The sequence below is a fragment of the Vipera berus genome (genome assembly GCF_964194415.1).
Source record: "Vipera berus genome assembly, chromosome: 7".
Classification (NCBI taxonomy): Eukaryota; Metazoa; Chordata; class Lepidosauria; order Squamata; family Viperidae; genus Vipera; species Vipera berus.
The window spans coordinates 20,202,321-20,223,630 of NC_138209.1; the positions used below are offsets into that span (position 1 = coordinate 20,202,321).

Sequence of the window (21,310 nt, forward strand, 5' to 3'; positions counted from 1 at the left end):
TTTTTTTTCTATTTATATTTCCTTTTGCCCACAACAAGGCTGCAACTCTTCTTTGTATTCTAGTTTATATATGTAACAAACTATAAATCATAACATTGATTTACTATGAGGCTTAATTAAAAAGTTGTATCTTCTTTTAGGCTATAGAAAATGTGTGGGTTTTTTTTTCATATAATGATCACATGGTCCCATTACTAAACTTTTAACAAATATAAAATGTAAAATGTATGTGTAAAATGCAATCTAAAGTGCAATTACATTACGATATAATAAGAATTACCAAGTTTTTGGTATTTCATCTAAGATCAAGTCTAAACTCAATGATAACAACTGAGATACTACCTATTCCTTAAGTTTCAACGATACACTCTTTTCTACTGGACTGATTCTAGAAGGGAATTATGGGAACTGAAAGCCAGAAGGGTATTCTGAACAATAGGTAAAGGTAAAGATTCCCCTGCACATGCGTACTAGTCGTTTCTAACTCTAGAGGCCGGTGCTCATCTGTTTCAAAGCCGAAAAGCCAGCGCTTCTCTGAGGACGTCTCCGTGGTCATGTGGCCAGCATGACTAGACGCCAAAGGCGCACGGAACGCTGTTACCTTCCCACCGGAGTGGTCCCTATTTTTCTACTTGCATTTTTACATGCTTTCGAACTGCTAGGTTGGCAGAAGCTGGGACGAGTAACAGGCGCTCACTCTGTTACGCGGCACTCGGGATTCGACCTGCCAAACTGCCGACCATCTGATCGACAAGCTCAGCGATCTAAACCACTGGGCCACTGCATCTGAACAATACTAGATATTATAAAACTGAAAGAATTAACCTGTTTTTCTCTTTGACAAAGCATAGTGTTCCTTCTCTAATAAAAAATTTGAAATAATCTTCTATAACATTTTCTAACTGTTTATTCATCAATCCTAAAAGGAGAAATTATGGCTTCAATTGAATATTAAACTTCAAAATCTACTATATCAATGTATGTATTTTAATCCATTTTTAATGTTTTTCATATGTCTACCTAGTATGATAAAATGCGCTTTCATTTTGTTCACATTTCCAGCATACATTCTAGATAATTTCTCTGAAATTGTGTACCATTTTATAAAAATTCTTTTAATGATCATAACATAATGAAAATTTCAATCCTTTTAAAACCATTTTTCCCCACTGATCCACCTGCATATTATAATCAAAATAATTAGCTGACTTTTAACCTATTCTTCCTGCTTCAAGTGTCAACAAAACATTTTAGCAATTAAATGTTTATCATTAATACACAATAGTACCTCAATTTATGTCTTTTTGTATCAGACTCTTTTATCCATTTTGAATCTTTCTGATAACTGTAAATGTCAAAACTATTGACAATCATTCTTCTACTATTAGTTGCTCTCTCTTTAGATTAATTTTATATTCCTTTTAAATATTTTCCAAAAATTCTTGGTATGTTAACAATGTGCTTGTCCTTGCCATATCTCTTATAGGCACTGTAATCCACAGAAATGTTTTCAGGCATAGCCTGGCTTTGTATCTTTTACATTTTCAATATGGCATATCTAATAAAATGATATTTAAAATACATATTAATTTTAACTTTATCATAACATATATCTATGCTATCCAAGCTTCAGGTCATGGTCATCTAACTCTAAAAGACCAAGAATTGGTTTCTCTGCTCAAACATCAAAATGCAAAATGAAGTTTCAAATCCAGTAAACCCAATCTTTCCTCTGCATCTTTTAGAGCATTATATTTAATATGGGTTTTTCCCCTCCTTTGCCATTATTTGTATATCGCTTGTCAAAATAGAAACATAAACATCATTCTCAACAAAACATTAATTTTCACCACAGAAGTTCTCCCTAACAGTGACAATTTTAATTTGTCCCATGTTCTTAATTTTATTCCATTAACATACTTACCGGTATTTTGAAATAACATACAATTCATATTTGTCATAATATCATTTTTTTTCCAAACTTAAATTCAGTTTTCTCCATCAGTTTTATTTGATCTTCTGATTTCATATTTTTCTTACCATCTTCATTTTCTTAAACTTAAAACTTGTTAGGAATTTTCCCATTAATGTTTCTATTCCTTCTCTACCGATTCTTCCAAAACTATTATCAGGTCATCTATGATTTTTTTTTAAAGCTTAACTTCCACAATTTTCTCATCTTGTCTTATGTCTTTGTTCAATACAGGTAGTCCTCGAATTATAACCATTCATTTAGTGACTGTTCAAACTTACAACGGCACCGGAAAAAGTCACTCATGACTATTTTTCACACTATGACCATTGCAACATCCCCATGGTCACGTGATCAAAAGTCAGACACCTGACAACTGACTTTATTTATGACGGTTGCAGTGTCCCAAGGTCATGTGATCCCCTTTTGCAATCTTCTGTCAAGCAAAGTCAATGGGGAATACAGTTTCACTTAACAACTATGGGAGAAAGGTCATAAAATGAGGCAAAACCTGCTTAACAAATGTCATACTTAGTAACAGATATGTTGGGCTCAATTATGGATATAAGTCGAGGACTACCTGTACCTCAAGAATATAAACAAGGATAGAACAACGGGTATTTGGAGCCTTTTTTGTTAGTTCTCCATTAACAATTACTTGTCTTTTTATGAACTATAAAATAATTTTACCTATTTAATAAAGTTAAAATTTTCCAGAACTCTAAACAAGAAAATCCAATTCATTGTCAAAGGAGATTTTTTTTTCTCCTTTGACAGGATATACTAATCATGTTAATCATATTCCTTCAGAACATACAACACACTTAGAGGAAAAGGAAACTGCAATGGCATCATTATGTGATTAAATGTCTTGACAGAATGCAACAGCAATCTTCAGCCAAGCTGGTTGGGAATTTAAATGTTTAAACATTGCAATCCCAATTTTTCTGGACGGCCTCAAGTTGATGTTACATTATCACTGGTAAAATCTGCCTGTTTTATTTTGCTCTCAAGGATCGTATTAACACATGTTTCTTTTACCATATGTTGAATATTCTTCAACTTATTTAATTATGACATCTGGAAGCTTATTCATTAACTTTAGGATTAATCACAAAATTAGTAATTCATTAAAATGATAATATGTAAAAAGAAAAATCCTCGTATTTGAAATGCTTTCCATCCAACGAGATTCAGTATTAATTAACCACCTAGCTTTTTCAATGGTATTTGCTAGCTTTACTGAATGCAAGATTTTTAGATTGACCATTTCATGAATACCTAATTTTAAATGGAAGCATATACACATCAGTTAAGTAAGTAAATAATGCAAACCTCCTATATCTCACTCTTTAATCAAATGAATAGATATTTGGCCACTTCATAACATTCTGGTTCTAAACAAAGTATAAAGAATTTGGATACTGGTTTTATTGAAAATTGATCAAAGGCTTTGTGTATGAAATAATTTTGTCCTAAATGTGTACTTCTACTTTAATAGTCAGATCATGTGTTGTTTAAATATGAAAATTAGAGTATTATCTCATTAGCAAATGCCAAACAGGCAGTTGCTAATCCTAAATATGTGGTATTGTTCAGACAATTATCAGATTGCTACTTAGAGCAGAATTTAGATACAACGCACAAACCTCTCTGTACTCCATTCATAGAACAATTATTTTCAGATGATTGCATGGACAAAAATCCATATGCTCTATCTGCTTTGTTCTGTCTGAAATATGGGATGGAAAAAAACTATTCAGATATGTGGTTCTATGCTAGTTCCTTGTAAGCAGTTCTCTGTAAACAGAACAAAATAACTCAGAATTATTTTAAGTTTCTTTGGAAAATTGGAGGATGCACTTGTATCTGAAGTCCTTGTACAATTTCATAACTATCAATTCTGTATTACCCAGCCAACAGGAAAAGTATCCCTTTTGCTAACTATATTCATATTCCATCATGCATTAGAAGAACAACTTTGGAAACTGCAGAGTTCACAATTCTGCATCTTCTCTTTAAATCCCAGAATATTGAGTCATAATATCCAGCATTTTAATTGAGAGTATATATCAAGGCACAAATTAAGCAGAACACTGTGCTGGGACATTCCTCCTTGATTTTAGCATATTGCAAAATATTCAGATAATGAAAGGAGAATCTTGATTGCAGCCAGAAACTTATTTTGCTTGCAGAAAGTATGCTATATTTGACAATCTATATTTACAAATCATATCTGTTGCTTGACCCTTTATCAAAATATGTCACCATATAAAATTCAAAAGACTTCTCCAAGTGACATTTATCTGAAGGTCAGCTCTAACTAAACATCCCTGAATTATAACACTTCTAGTATATAGGAGCTATGGTGGAAAAATGCATGAGAATGCTATTACTTCCAATTAGCACAGTCAGTTTTGAGCATTTGGACACCACTGGGGAAAAGCTAAATTGTGCAAATTTATGACTTAAAAGATATTGCAGGTTTGGCTTCCATTCTAGCCTCTTTCTCAGCTACAAATCATTTGCCTATTTACCCAAAGACTCCTATTTAGGCGATTAAAAGGGAAGACTAAGGTATATTTTTAAGGAACTAAGAAAGTATACTTTTAGTTTTCTGCAGAAAAAAAGATTTTGAATAAGAAAAATCCATTGATAATTCCTGGAATGATATTCTTAAACAATCATTACTACTTTTCCTTTTTGCAAAGAAGAGGAATGCAACTGTTTAAAGACCAATCTGTATATTCAAATCAGGTTAAAAGGGATTAGAATGGAAGCTAAACCTGAAGTATAATCGAACCTGGAAGAACTGTATATAGTGCTCAGTACAGCAAATAGTACAGCAAAAATTAGTAAACAGTTTCATGCCATCAATGGTCATCAGGGAGCTGTATCCTCCCTTTCAAGAGGATAACAGTATTTGGGGTGATTGTCTAGAAAACACAAAAAGACAATGTTTGGGGGAGAAATAGTGAATGGAAGACTGCTCTGCTAAAAGCATGCATAGTATCCTAGTCTATCTATCTTAAAGGGTTGACACATGATTATAAGACAGCTGCCCAATCATGAATCATTAGATGATCTTTCCCAGAGACCATATGTAGATAGAGCTTGATAACATGGTTAAATGTAATTCACAAGTTCTTTCTTTTTCTTCTTCTAATCTAAATATATCAGTAACCAAATCAGAGTAGGTACTGCTGGTTATGGCAGCTGAAGAACCTGTAGACTCCTAATCTGTCTTCCAGAAATGAGGGAGAAGCTTTCTTGAGGTCCTACGCCAACCTAGCAAGATAGCTAAGGTACAATGTCTACAGTATCCTCATCTCTACTGATCAAAGTGGCCAAAGGACTATGAAGAAATACCCATGTCCATGGATATCTGGACAAGGGTATACAGATGCCTGTCTACTACTGCTAGAAGCCCTTGAGCAAAGGGGTTAATGCTATATAAGCAGTAAAAACAATATAGACATAATGGACGCAATAGAAAGGTGATGAAAAGGAAAGAGCTGTGAGATTCAAGGTGAATGAGTTAAGGGGCCCATTTCTTGGCTGTATTGCTAAATATTTTGGCTGCTATGTATATATATTTAGGATGTTTCTGTTGTTATTATATTTTATTATTTTTATTGTATTTTTTTAATCGTAAGCTTCCCAGGGAGACATTGACTGAGATGGGCAGCTACAGAAATTGAATGAATGAATAAATATGAATCCTTCATTACCACAGTTATAACATGTCTACGTCCAATTATTCGAGCTTGAAGGATTCCTATAATAATTTATTTTTAAAATGTTGTTGTGGGGTAGCTTGTAACAATGTTCATATAATAATTTAAAGCATTTGAGATTTGAGAAGATTCAAATAGGTCTTCTATTAGAGACACTAGTTCTCTTGCAGTGTTAGTATTGCAACACAGAAAAGTGTACTGGGAGTCCTCATTATATTTCTCTTAATTTTTATGCTAAACCGAAGACTTAATTACTAGGCTATCTATTCTAACGCTCTCCCTTCAAAGGAAGAACTATTTTTTTAAAAAAAGAAAAAAGTAATCATACTTATAAAGTAAATGGTAAATTAAAGTAGAATGAACATAGCCTAGTCTTAATTTATTTCTGGGGTGGAAGGGGAAAAGGACAAATTTATGATTTAAAATGTCCAGATATTTTATTGAGTTTTGCAGTGTGTGTGTTTTGTTATGTTTATGAGTGTGTGTATCTCTGTATGTGTGTGTGTGTGTGTATACATATATTATATGCACCCGCACACATAGTGTATATAAAAGTTTGAAATGCTTCATTTTCCTTTGCAATGCATTATTATATTTCTCCTGCCCACCTTGTATAATTTCCAATTCTTGTTCCTAAAAATACAGAGGTTTTCTTCATGCACTGTTGTCTCTATTTGAAACAATTTGCAGGCAGCAGGCAATTCCACCCACCACAAAAAAGACAGATTCAGAGAACTTAGAAGCTGATGGTCCAAGCCCTTAAAAGCCTGTTTGACTTTACAATAGATGCTGTCTTTTCCTTAATATCTGGAATATGATAAAAACATAGAATGGCCTTAAGGAGCAGTATTAATCTACCCAAAGTGTAATTTAACATGGCCAGGAAGAATACATATTTCCCCTTTATTCCTCTTACTGTATTTTATATGGAAGAAACATAATTAAATTCAAGAAAACTGTTAGTCATCACAATTATCTGATGCCACTGCAGGGGAAAAAGGCAGATTGCTTTTAGACTTGGCCAAGTTACAAAGAAGTTTAAAATTGTTTTAAAACTATCAGGAAGGTGAATGTGAATGATTTAGCTTGCAATCCTGCATTCAGAAGGACTTAGTTTGAAGAAACAGGGTGGAACAGTTTTCCAGGGCAATGTGACAATTTTGTAGAATCCATAAGACTGTCTTTGCGGGGAAGGCAAGGAAAGAGAGTCATTTAGCTTACACAGAGCCCTCAGCTTATGACCAGTTCCTTAGTGACAATTCGAAGTTTCAGTGGACCTCTCCAGAGCTACTCATGACTTGCTGTTGAAGTTCCAACAGCTGAACCCATAGTTATGTGATGGCATTTATGACAGTTACCAACCAGCTCACATTTATGGTCATTTGCAATGTCCATGAACACATGGCTCAATTTATGACATTTTTTTTGCTGTAAACCAATGTTTACTTCCAGTGTAAAGCAAAAGTCGCCCAATGGGTAAAATGGGTTCACTCAATGAACATTCTGAAACCATAACATAACTAGTCATATGGGATTCACTATGGTTGCCAGATAAGTTATCACAACAGGTGCAGAGAGCAGGGGAAATGTACAGTTAGAAATGAACTTTCTGACGAACAAAAAAAACGTGCAGTGACAATTCCATTCACATCACAACTGTCACAAAAATGTTTATGAAATCCTATGTGGTCACATAACAACAACTTAAGAGCTGTAAGTTGAGGACTACCTATAAAGCTTTGACATTTTGAATATGTTTTTATTTTTAAAAAGTGCAATACGTAGGCTAGAAGGAAAAGACCAAATACGCTTACGGTAATTCAATCTGATGCTTTCTACTGAACATTTCTGTACACCATGTTTGCCAAAAGTGGCAGCATGAAAATATACTTTTAGAATTATAATATACTGAAAGAAAATGAGAAATCAACAGGCAATGCAAATTAATTTCATAGCTAAAGAAGGAAACAACACTTACTTCAATACTGAAGTATCCTCTGTCAACATAGTCCCCTAGAAAAAGGTATCGTGTGTTGGCAGGAGAACCTCCCACTTCAAACAGCTTCATCAAGTCAAAGAATTGTCCATGGATATCACCACAAACTGAAAGAAAATGATGGAGATAATAATTAATAATGTTATACATTATCGAAGTATGTTTATTTTCTAGATAGTAAGTGAAATGTAACTTAAATCTAGAATGTAGGATCTGGGCAATTTCTTTCTAACATATTACATCACTGACTTGCCACCAGGATGGGCAACTATGGCAACTTTCATAAAAGTGCCACAGTTGTCCACTCCTGATCTACACTGAATACCAATAGCCTTCCAAGTTTGCTATCCAAGATTCTTTAGCTGCTATGAAACATGGAATAAGAGAAAAACTATGAAACTGATCTCCATCTACATCTCTATATGGATAGTTGGCTCAGGCATAGGTGAAGCATATTGACTGCCTCAGGTTACAGATGTTATGAACTGACATTACTGTCTTGTAAAGACAGCCATAATGCCCGGCAACCATCTGCTTTCCTGATGTTAGACTATATTGTTCCATAAACTAGCATCCAGGCTGTAAGATTCTTCAGCACTGATGATGTGATAGCAAGATTCAACTTTCAGTTCAGTCAGCCTTTGAACATTGCGTGCGAAGGAGCACTATCGTGTTCTTTGCCTCAGACAATAACAAAATGCTGCAGACTAGTTCTATATTAGAGACCATTGGATAAGTTTCAAGGATTACAACTGCACTTAGAATGGAAGTTTATTCGGTCCATAATAATTTTTGATCAAGGAGATTTTGTAGCATTCTTCTAGCAACCAAAACAATAGTGGAATAGAAGGAGAAAATAAGGTTAGATATATGCCATGAGAAACAGTGTATCAACTCTGTTGTTCGGTTAAATATTAGCCAGCTTCATTGAACTACTTTGTTCCATCAATCATTCAAAGTCATTTTCCACTCTGTAATTATACTAGAACAGACTGCAGACTACAAAATGGCAGTAGTAGAATTCTGAGAAATTAATGCCAGGAATTCTTCAATAGCAGAATTCTATGAACATTTTATTTAATTATTTGATGTTAGATTATATTAGCTATAATAATATAAGATCATTTACATCTTACTAATTCTAACTGAATCCTGAATCTTAATAATGTAGATTCAAATGACCAGCTTCTGTTCGCCTGGTATAACCAAATTTGGTTTGAAACTAGATTAGAAATTATTTGGAACTGTATATATATATTACCTTCAATAATGAAAGAAAATAAGTCTAATAACACACCAACTATCAATCTGGATATCTGCAAATATACACAAATATATTCCTTTGCACTTCCCATTGCGTGGTATAATTTAAGGCACAGTCTTACCCAAACAAAAATACACTGATATCTCAAGATGTTTGGCCATTTTAAATTTAATATATTTAATAATTATTTTATATGAAGTAATATAAAATAAGCTAGTTTATAGTATTAAAACATCTACATTTACATTTAGCACAAGTCATATAGATCATTCAGGAAAAATACTGAAGGTAAACATTTCATAAATCTTTTTTTTTCCAATAACTATTAAATTTCAAAAGAAGTTAAAATACAAAATAACAACAAAAAAAGAAAGGAAAAAGTTAAAATATGAAAAAGGGAGGGGAAGAAGTTTAAACAAAAATATACAATAACAAGGAATTCCACCTCAGTACAGACAATCTGGTAATCTTTTAACCTAAATTAAACATAACATAAAACTTAACATTAAGAAAATCAAGATCATGGCATCCAGCCCTCTCAATTCCTGGAAAATAGATGGGGAAGAAATGGAGGTAGTGACAGATTTTATTTTCCTGGGCTCCAAGATCACCGCAGACAGGGACTGCAGCCAAGAAATTAAAAGACGCTTGCTCCTGGGGAGGAAAGTCATGGCAAATCTAGACAGCACACTAAAAAGCAGACATCACCCTGCCAAGAAAAGTGCGTATAGTCAAGGCTATTGTGTTCCCAGTTGCAATGTATGGCTGTGAAAGTTGAACCATAAGAAAGGCTGAGCACCAAAGAATTGAGGACTTTGAACTATGGTGCTGGAGAAGACTCCTGCGAGTCCCTTGGTCAGTCCTAGAGGAGATCAACCCTGACTGCTCTTTAGAAGGCCAGATCCTGAAGTTGAAACTCAAATACTTTGGCCACCTAATGAGAAGGAAGGACTCACTGGAGAAGAGCCTAATGTTGAGAAAGATTGAGGGCAAGAGAAGAAGGGGACGACAGAGAATGAGGTGGCTGGATGGAGTAACTGAAGCAGTAGGTGTGAGCCTAAATGGACTCCAGAAGATGGTAGAGGACAGGAAGGCCTGGAGGAACATTGTCCATGGGGTCGCGATGGGTCGGACACAACTTCGCAACTAACAACAACAAACATAACATAAACATATCTAACTAAATATCCAATCATTAATTCAAAAATACTAGTCATTATAAAACAAAATTATAAAATTAATTCCCTATTTAAAAGCAAACCTAAGCAAAATCTTATTATTTTATCTCTATACATTATATTACCTCACTAATGTAATCCTTTTAAAAAAATACCATACAGAATATCCACCATTCTATTCATCCATCATAAGAAAAAAATCTTCATCTCTACTTTTTATATTATATAAATCTCATTACACAGTTCACCATAAAATAATAAAACCAAAATATTAATCATTATAAAAAATATACCTTAACTGTAAAATATTAATATGTAAATCTCTACTAAAATCTATTAATATGTAAATCTCTACTAAAATCTATTTTCTCATATAATCTCTTATCAAATATATGTACCCACACCCTTAACAAATATCTGTAATTAAATACACTCTTGAGCTACATAAGCAAGCATAGGAACGCAAGAGTATTAGTTTTTTTTTAAGAAGGGTAAGCTCATTTTCACTGAACACTGAATTCAAGAATGAAACAGCATTACAGAATTTGTCATGTACCCAAAAAAGAAATATGGAAGCTTGATTGGATAATCACAGTACAGCACTGTATCAACATCTTATGTTTAATATTACTGGATATTAATCTTACTCTCTTGTGCTCTAAAACTATGAAATTTTAATAAACAAAATTTCTACCTATGCTTCCTGCTAAGACATTCAGATGTAACTCAGTCTTATGCTACATTTTTACATTAATAGTCTTGCATGGACATTTCAGTCCTCACCAGTCCCATATATTCATAGCTTATTTCAATTTTATGGGCACGGAGCAAGTCTTTTACTTGGACAACTATTAGCTATTCCTGCACCCAAAAAATAAATAATCAATTCTTACCAGGTTTATGAAAACCATGTGCTACCGCATGATAAATATGTCAATGTATGACTTAGAACAAGAGAAACCATATTTATATAGTTGAAATTATTGTGTAGTAGAAGTGCTGCTAATAAGATAACACTAAAATTTATCATACCGTACATATACCGTAGTCATATTTTATCTGAGTATTTTTTCACAGAATGGTGCCATATTATCTTGACTTATTCTCAAGGGAAAACTGCAAACAAACTCCCTCATCTTGGCCTTAATTGCTGGGATTCCCTTGTTTGACATATATAAGAAGTCAATGTACCAACTCTAGCAAAAACTCTATTGCTATAGACTTTATTCACACATGCAAAGGCATGCTCCCTTCAGGAAGAATAGCTTATTTGGATTTTTTTTTTGTATCTCTGCATAGGAAACTAGTTTAAAGCACTCTCAAATATAGATATTTTCATGCCAACTATGCTGTAACAGTAATCCTCGATTTACAACCATTCATCCAGCAAGCGTTCAAAGTTTCAATGATACTGGAAAAAGTGATTTATGACTGGTCCTCACACTTACGTTCCTCACATCATCCCTATGGTCATGTGGTCAAAATTTGGGCACTTGGCAACCTGGCTGAATTTATGACAATTGCAGTGGCCTGGGGTCATGTGATCATCATTTGCCACCTTCCCAGCTGGCTTCTGACAAGCAAGTCAATGGGGGAAGTCAGATTTGCTTTGCGACTGTGTGATTCACTTAATAACTGCAATGATTCACTTAACACCATGGCAAAAAAAGTAGGTGAATTGGGCATGGCTCACTTTACATCTATTTTGCTTAGCAATGGAAATTCTGGTCCCAAGTGTTTTCTGTTCCAATATTTATCTTTAATTATTCATTTCTAAATTTTGGTATCCAACATTTTGGACAAATATAATCAGTGGAGGGAATCTACTCATGTGTTTCTGTCAGGGCTTTTTTTGTCATAGAATGCTCAGAACGTAGTTCCGGCACCTTTTTTGGATGGAACCTTGTAGGGTAGGCTAGGTGGGTTGTATAACATGTGTGAGTTCTGGCACCTTTTTCTTTTACAAAAAAAGCACTGGTTTCTGTTAATGGACACAGGTTATGGTGAGGGATTTCTTTTACAGAATCCCACAGCTGAAGGTACAGGGGAATGAAAATTATTTATAGAAGCCAGTTATAGCAGATGGAATATGTTACTCAAATCTTTAATTATTGCAACAATTTTAAAAAATGTTTAAAATGGTATGCCTTCCAATATTTATGGAAATATTTATAAACATCATGCTTCTGGAGACAGAAGGGAATAAGTATGTACCTCTGATTTAAGTTTAAATTATAATGGACATGTACCAATGTGTACTTAACATATTAAAAATATAACAGCAGAAAGGTGGTTTGTATACAAATAAAGCTTTGGAGAAACAATCTAAATAAGAAAGTACTCCAAAACTCAGTGGAAGATTGTCCCATTTTGATCTAAGTCACCTTTTAGTGCAGGATTTATTTATTTTAAATTCCACTGTTGCCATGGAATTTTAGAAATGCTAGGCCCCGGTTTCAATCCATGTTGATAAATATGAGATCAATATCACCTGTAAAAATAAAAATAAATATTTAAATACACCATAATACAAACATTATTAGAAGCAGTTGGGATAACACCAGAAATAGAATTTTCAAGTTGATCTTGGTAGTCAAGCAAAAATGTCTTGAGATTTTGGTGCCAAGAAATGAAAGTTCAGATGGGAGCTATTTGGATCTGAAAAGATGTTCATGAGGAGCACATATGCTGCACCTTTCAGTGTTTCTTAAAGAAGCCATGCTTTTTCCAGAGCTTGTATACAGTAGTAGCCATGGTAACCATTCCTGCAGCTTCCTTAATTTGATACATCATTTTCTTGGGGCATCCTACTAGGAGAAGATACCATGTCTGACAGCACTGAAGGATATTTGAGTTCTAGGAAAATCAGTGGAGTCAAATTCTTGCTAATCCTCTCAGCAAAGACCAGCAAGTGACTATCAAAATATAAACAAAATCTGACTGAAATGGATGAAGAAAATGTAACTGTCTAGATCTGGTGAAACACTTTTTATGGAAGCAGCTTGCCATGGGACTACTATTGTTAAAATTCTTCCTGGTCATGTGATGAATTTTTCAGGAGTGCTTTCACTGTGGCTTCTCTAATAAAACTGGAAGTACTATTTCTTGCAAATAGGAATTAATACCCTCCTGCACTGCCTGAACATCTCCCTACACCAAATGCAATAAATCACAAAGCAAGCTAAAATATATGGTCCCTTTCTATCCAGGTTTTGAGCAAAACTCCAAAGGTTCAAAAGAGGATACACATCAACCTAAGGAAATGTTTAAACCATCAAAAGAAATTATCTCCTTTTCAGTACTACTTAAATATTAGCTCTGAATTCTTCCACAAAGGAATATTAGGGAGAGTCCTGTTTTGGACATTCGTAACCAGAGAACATTGCTTGATGACATCTACTGAAACAGAACTTAAATTGTACTTTTGTTTCAACTGAAACCAAAAAATTTTCTTTTTGGACTAATGGACAGGGAACTAGAAAAAATGGAACTCAATATCTATATCTGATAACTGCAGTGAGACTATTATATGCTCAAAAGTGGAAAGGCTCAATCCTACCCCTTAGTGGAGAAATGGCTGGGGAAGACAATGGAACTTGCAGAGATGGCTAAATTAATATTTTGGAGAAAAAACAATATCTATATTCATGGTTGATTGGAAACCCCTTTAGACTTTTTTGCATGAAAAAGATTTGTGGTCTGAAAACTAGATAACAAGAAAAAAATGAGTTCTTTTTTTGTAATCATAAAGAGATAATATTGTAAATGTACTTATATTTTCTGAAGAAGAAATCAGAAGCTTCTTTTTTTCTATTTCTTTTCATTCTTTCTGCACATTTAATCTATTCTTTCTTTTATTTGTTTCTTTTGCTCTTTATTAGTTTGTACTGGTTTTTATGATTTTGTTATAAAACTTTTAATAAAATTTATATATTTTTATATAAAAAGATAACTCTCAGCAAAACCTTCATTTCCACAATACAGCAGAAATATGAGGCTCCAGAGGCAACGAAGCAAAGCATTATTGCTGTCTACACACACCATATGTAGAAAAAAGGAACATGAATTTAAGACAAAGGAAAAATCCAATAAGAAATGCAGACCCAATTCTATACAATGTCCACATTCTTCTCTTGTCACCTTAAGGTTCTCAACTCCAGCTGAAGATCACACCATCCCAATAAATATATGGATTGTGCTTATTATTTACATTTGAATACATATATATTCATGTATCTCTCTTTCTCTCTCTCTCTCTCTCGATTGTGTAACGTCCGACCCATCCACTGTGATCATTAAGTTCACAGATGATACCACCGTATAGGGTCTCATTACAGATAGAGATGAAACAGCTTACAGGGGGGAGGTACAAAAACTATCCTTATGGTGTTTAGAGAACAACTTGCACCTGAACATCGGCAAGACAAAGGAGATGGTGCTACACTTCAGGAGGAAAAGAGAGGAACCTGCCCCACTTTACATCGGGGGGGGGACTACGTGGAGAGAGTCTCCTCCTTTAAATTCCTGGGAGTCTACCTCTGTGAAGATCTTACCTGGAAAGTCAATACAACCCAGGTGGCCTGAAAGGCCCAACAGAGACTCCCCTTCCTCAGGGTCTTGCAGAAGAACAGGGTAGAACAACGACTAATGACCTTCTTTTACCAGTCTACTACAGAGAGCTTCCTCTCGCACTGTATTGTGGTTTGGTATGCTGGCCTGACAGCCGCAGATAGGAAGATATTACAGAGGGTGGTGAGCACAGCACAAAACATCGTGGGCTGACACCACTGGATGACATCGCCAGGGCTCGCTGCCTTGGAAGAGTGAGGAAAATTCTCAGGGATGACTCACACCCTGGTCAGTACCTCTTTACTCTCCTACCATCGGATAGGAGATATAGATGTATAGCCAGCCATACCAACAGGCTGAAGAATAGCTTCTATCCATGGGCTGTCAGGCTCCTGAACGGGAAATAACTCTATGTATGATTGACTGCGAGGCTGGTGTGTTGTGCAATAGCTCACATGGTGTAACAATATGGTGGGTTTGTTGTCACTGTGAGTTGTGGTGGGGGGCCAAGAAGGGAGGCTCAGCCAATTTCACTGTATACAGGTTGTACTTGGTAATAAAGGTTCATTCATTCATTCATTTCTCTCTCTCTCTGTTTATTTATGCATGTATGTGATTCTTGTGTATGCATCTTCCAAAAGCCACTCTGAAAAAGACCAAGAGAAGGAAAAGACAGTATGTAAAGATCCCATCTCTCCTGAGACCCTAATCTTCAAAGGCCCCTTCAGTAGCAATACCTGAATACAGTAGTATCCCCTTCCATTTGCTTTCAACTGCATTTTTCCTATCCAATAAATAGTAGGATTGCTAGTTCTTAAGAAATTATTTGGAGAAAAACTTTCTCTTCCACTTGACTTCAGCTAGCAGCTGAGAGAATTGTATTTCTTCTACAGAAAACTTCAATAGACAAAACTTATTTGGAGCTATCCATGGTTCTGGTTTCAAAAAGCTCTTGAAATAGAGATTCTCCATTGACTTTCAGCAGATCTGACCTCCTTAATTTGATTGCATTCTACCTATCTGAATCAATTTCACCAGTCTAGATTATTCTATGTAAACTGGATTTTCCTGTTTAGATCTGTCTCTGTCGGGTGTCAGCAGCTTCTTTTTAAGCTGAAATTAACCAACAAACTCCAAATAAATCTAGATATTTTTTAACGACCCTTTAATCCCTTTTTATCGTAGTGGAGAAAGTGTTCTACAGTATTTGCCATAAAAACAAAGTCACTATCCACCTTACAGATTCAAATAGATATAATTACCAAAAAGCTTAATTAAAATAGGATCTAATAATTGCCTATTAATTTTTTATTTCTACTTTTCTAAAAAATGTCAAAAGCAATTTTCAGTTATTACCGATGTCCACATTATGCATTGACTATAATAAAACCATTGTCCATTTTACCGCCTATCCTTTCATTTAACGTAATAAAAGTATTATATGGTACAACATTTTTAATGATACAAAATATATTTTGAGAAAAATACTGTATACTGGGTAAGTCTCTGAACATTTTACAGTATATCTATTCACGATCTGATTCTTCAATGGCTCCAAATGGACAGAATATTATTCATTGACTTTTGAGATGAAAGCTTACTTTGATATCTACAGATAGTTATTAAAAGTTTTATCCTGAAAATTGAAAAAGATCCCAAGGGCTTTTAAAAAAGAATTCTCTCTGTTTACATTACAGAGAATTCTGTTTTGGATATCCAGCTGCAGATTCCACTGGCCCTGAACCACTAAAATAACACCAGATCAAGTATACCATACAGTTTACTTGAACTCATAAACAGCTGAAGTAAGTTCTTTTAATGAGCTCTCAGTAATTTACATAAAAACTTGCAGATTGTAGATAGCCCAAACCCTTTTCTGTCTTGAATGCCAGCTTAAAGATCTGTTGTTGGAAGGGAAAAAAAATAAGTTTTATAAAAGAAAATCTTTAATAGTCCTATGTTTCTGTGATTTAAAAAAGGTTAAAACTCACCAGTTAAATGGATATAGCTCTTCTATACAGAATCAGTCCAGAAACTGAACAGACGGACCAGCTGAATGATTATTAAAAGCCACAAGCAGAACATTCATTTATTTTGAATATGTGCTTCAGCATATATCTATTCACGCATATGCATGAAAATTTGGAAATGCTTGCTTGAACTTGATTTATATATGATGAAGGATTGAGTGAATTGGTGCAGGATACAACACTGATAAGAGATTTGTATGTAGAGCAGACAATTATATGGTTATGTCAGGAGTGGATTGTGTGGTGGAAATAGGGTTGGAAGATAAGGAAAGTTATGAAAGAAACTAAAGGAAAAGAAAAGTGATTCCAGAAAGAGAAAACATAACACTTGTGTTAAAAATATAAAATACTTTAAAGTTCTAAAAGAATGGGAAATGAATAGATAGAAAGAAGATATGCTTGAAACAGAGGAAAAATAATTATGTTGCAAAGTGTCATAGAAATGTCTGGTGGAATAATGCAGCAAAGGAAATAATGGATGAAGGAAAGGGAGACAGAAAAAGAAAAAGATATAATCCACATATATAAATTAACATAATCATAGAAAGCACAGTCAAAGAGAGCAAGGCACATTTAAGACCAAGAGGCACAGGAAAAGGCAGGGCTATTCTATGGAAATACAAAAGTTTATTGGAAGTGGATGAAAAACGTTACACAGCTTCCAACCAAGAGAATTGTTTTCTTTTCTAAAAAGTGACAAAAGTTATACGGGAATGAAGGGACGGAATAATTGAAGGGAATATTTCTCACATTCATAAATTTTCAGTAATCTGCCAAAGAACAAAATTCTGGCATGAAACCAGTACATAAAACTGCTTTGCGCTTCCCAAACGTTGCTTATTACCTCTGATTCTTTCAAACAGAATCGTGCTAAACAATGGTCCCAGGAGCACCTGCCATTACTGTGTATTTTTTGTATCACTCTTGCTATCCTTTTCTTTATATTAAGGAACAGAACCCAAGCATGCCAGGGCTGTTGGTTCACAGTCCCAACATAAGAAAAAGTCTGAGCTTAACTCCCCCTCTTGCCTGTGGAACAAGGAAAGAAGCATCTCAAAGCCAAGTGGCCCTTTGTGTCTCCATAGCTTAGACATACTCTTGGTTCCACATCAATTTCTAGTGGCACTTTTAGTGACTGTCTCTGAACACTAGGATATTTGTATACTGTTTCCTGTTTGTTCACTAGTTATTGTTCCTCTTTCCTCCTCCTCTCCTACCTAACTTCTGCCCTCTTAGATGCAGAAGAATGAAGCAGCTTCTCTCTTCCAAGGACACGTCATATGAACATTTATTTATGCATTTTAATGTCCATTTGACAAATCAGTAGATGATGGACCTAGAGGATATTTCATATGACCCGCTATGTTCATCTCTTTTTATGTGAATATACTGATAAAGCCCTTTCACTGGGCATTTTATCTACATGTGTATATATGACGAACAGTCTCTAAATGTATTCTATGTTAAAATACATTTTCTCAGGTCAACTATAAACAAGGCTTAAGACAGCTATTTCCTACTCAAAGATGTTATTTAATAAATTGGGACCTATTAAGAATAGTACAATCCATTTCAGTATCTGCTGTCATCCTGTAACCAGTTGTAAACGGAGAGCATCTTCATCATCAGTTTATGACATCTCTAAGTTGCTTTCCAAGTGTTAAAAATGAACACAATCCAGTTGACAAACACAGTTAATTGCTTGGTAATGAGGTGCTCAGTCTTGCTGTTCCTCTATTTACGAGTACTGGAATTAAACATAAAATAGATTTAGGTTATGCTTGCAGTAGTCTTATAGGTTAGCATTAACTCCCATTGATTTCAATGGAATTGTTCCCAAAGTTTGAACATAACTCACAGTTTCTCCCAATTTGTATTTCCATAATAATTCTATTCCTTACCAAAGGAGTCTGTTTTAGAATATCTGAAAATATTGGATTACTTGCTCTAATGACCAGATCATTTGACCAATATATCTAGAGCGCAGTGCACTGGGAAAACTGTCAGCCCCCCCAAACTGCAAAAGACTTGTGGTGATGCTTCCAAGATTGAGATTTTTATTGTTGGCAAAATCTTTTCAAACTAAAGCACTCTACTATCTGCATCTACCATATGTTCTGAGAACTATTAGGGAGGCCTGCCTTCGCCCTCTTTATCTCACACAAAATATCTGAACTGAGCTGTCTCTTATTCCTCTGAAAAACACCCACTCCCTTCCTAGGAATACAGCCTACTACATTCCATCACAGAAATGGTGATTATAAGCAATTCTATAAGTTGGACAGACCAGAAAGATCAAAAGGCTTCTTTCTCCAGCTGTCCATTTATGGTTCCCCCAGTCATAGAAGAGGACATAAAAAGTATATCCTATATAGCATTTCCAAGAATGTCTTGCTGTATGTACACTGTGCATCCTTTCACTCAGGGAAAATATCAGATTACATTATGAGAGAAGATACAGAAACATACTGTCCCTTGCTAGCCTTTTAGTTTAATAACTGTTCAGTTAATTGAACAAAACACTGCTTCTATCCAGCAAGCAAAACTTCAAGTCCTCTGTCTGTTCATTATTTGAGATAAATATAGAATCAGATAGATTGCATTTTGAACATTCAAAGTGATGGATTAATATTATAGCAAACTCTTCATAGAAATATGACAGAAATTAGCTAATTCTGTTGCAACTTTAGTTTGTCTGGTATAGTACTCTATAGCAGGGCTTTTCAAACAGTGGTACGGGTACCACCTGTGGTACAGTGGCACCTGGTAGGTGGTACGCAACCATCCTAGAAAAGTGGTACCGGAGGAGGGGAATGGCAGCACCGCACAAGCCTGAGCAAGAGATGGCTGGAGCCGCAGGGCTGTCAGGGCTCAGCAGAAGCACTAGGATCAGCGCTTCTTTGGGGTTGTCAGGGCTCAGCGGAAGCACCAGGATCAGCGCCAGGCCCCAGCTGTAGCTCGGCGCTGATCCTGGTGCTTCTGCTGAGCCCATGAGAAGGCCGATCAGCTGGAATGTTGCAGCATCTCCAGGGTCTTCTGATTTACATTCAGATGCTTGGCAACTGATTCATATTTATGACGGCCACAGTGTCCCAGGGTCATTTGAAGTGACCAAAACCTGCTGCAACCACCCAGCAGAGGGGGGGAATAAAAACCAAACACCCCCCATCCCACCCCCACTGCCAATCCTCAACAGAAATGCTCACAACAATGAAAACCTCAGATAGGAGGAAGAGTGCCGCAAGGTGAGCAGGCAGGAGTCTTGCTCGACTGTGGCTTGGGGGGCACTTTTTTCAGTGCCATTGTAACTTCAAACAGTCACTAAGCGAACTGTTGTAAATCGAGGACTACCTGTACTTCATCACTTTTTCCCCCTTTTTTGGGGGGGGTCATCAGGTTTTTGACTCCTTGCTAGGCGACTGGTGGTACTTGGATGTTGCCATATCCTAAAAGTGGTACAGTGGGTGAAAAGGTTGAAAAGCCCTGCTCTATAGCCTTCTAGATGTGAAATTAATATAATCAGTCATACTTGCTATGTATCTCAATTACATAAACACCCTTTATTGATAGTTTGTTTATTTATTTATTATTGGGACTTATATTGCGCCCTATCTCCCGAAGGACTCAGGGCGGCTAACAACAATAGTTTAGTTTTTGATTATTCCATAATTTTGCATCTATGACCATTCTTCCTAATTGTGTCCCTAATTCATCTTTCCATCCTTATTCTATAAATGAATACTAGAATGAACTTTGATTAAAAGCTACTTTACCAATGTAAGTATGAATAACTTTATTTTTTAATCTTCACTGTATATCACCGATATTTTAGAATATGAGAATAGTTAGTATAATGTCCGCCTAAGATGCTCCCAGGTACTTATTGGTATCCATAAGCTTCTCGAATCATCTGATACTTTTAACAGAAAATAAACAGGAATGTTGTGATATATTAGTTTCTGTATCATATTGTTTTCAGTAATATTTTTGGCCCTAAAATATTTTTCAAGGCATAGTATTTGTAATATGACTTATACTCTTCTTTTCAATTTTGGGGCTTAAAGCAAACAATTACTGAGGACATAATATAGACAGCTAAATTCCTAAATCAAAATTAACACTAAACCAAGAATTAAAATTATTTAAGAATTAAAGCCTGATGAAAGAGATGTGTATTTACAGATTTGTAAATGCAGATAGAAAGTGTCCTTCAGAGAGGGGATAGTGTGTTCTTATTAAATCATGATTTCTGATTGGCCACTGCTATTAGCACCATAGATTTAGTACAATTGTTTGAATATTTTTACCATTATGCCTCTTTATCCCTGCTCTTCCTAAACACAATATAGTCAGAATATATGGAAAATCAGCTTCATATGCACTTCAACCAATTAATTGTCAAGCATAAGGATCCAGTTCTAAGCTAGTTGAGCGGGAGGTTCAGCTAATATATATTGCTGCATTATTAGTGTAATTAAGCCAGAATTGCAGGAGAGAACACGATTCAGTGTTGTTACCATATAGGATGATCGGACTTTTCATATTAACTTGCATCTCTTGATCC

General features: G+C 35.2%; 1 protein-coding gene across 5 annotated transcripts in view; it reads right to left on the minus strand.

The window, feature by feature from the left end:
- The window catches only part of PPP3CA (protein phosphatase 3 catalytic subunit alpha), a 209,966-nt gene that overhangs the window by 75,189 nt on the left and 113,467 nt on the right, over positions 1–21,310 (minus strand). For all 5 annotated transcript variants that reach the window (XM_081332230.1, XM_081332231.1, XM_081332232.1 and 2 more), the window contains one exon: positions 7,688–7,812. In XM_081332230.1, coding sequence (XP_081188356.1) covers positions 7,688–7,812 — 125 coding nt within the window. The remainder of the gene's footprint in view (positions 1–7,687; positions 7,813–21,310) is intronic.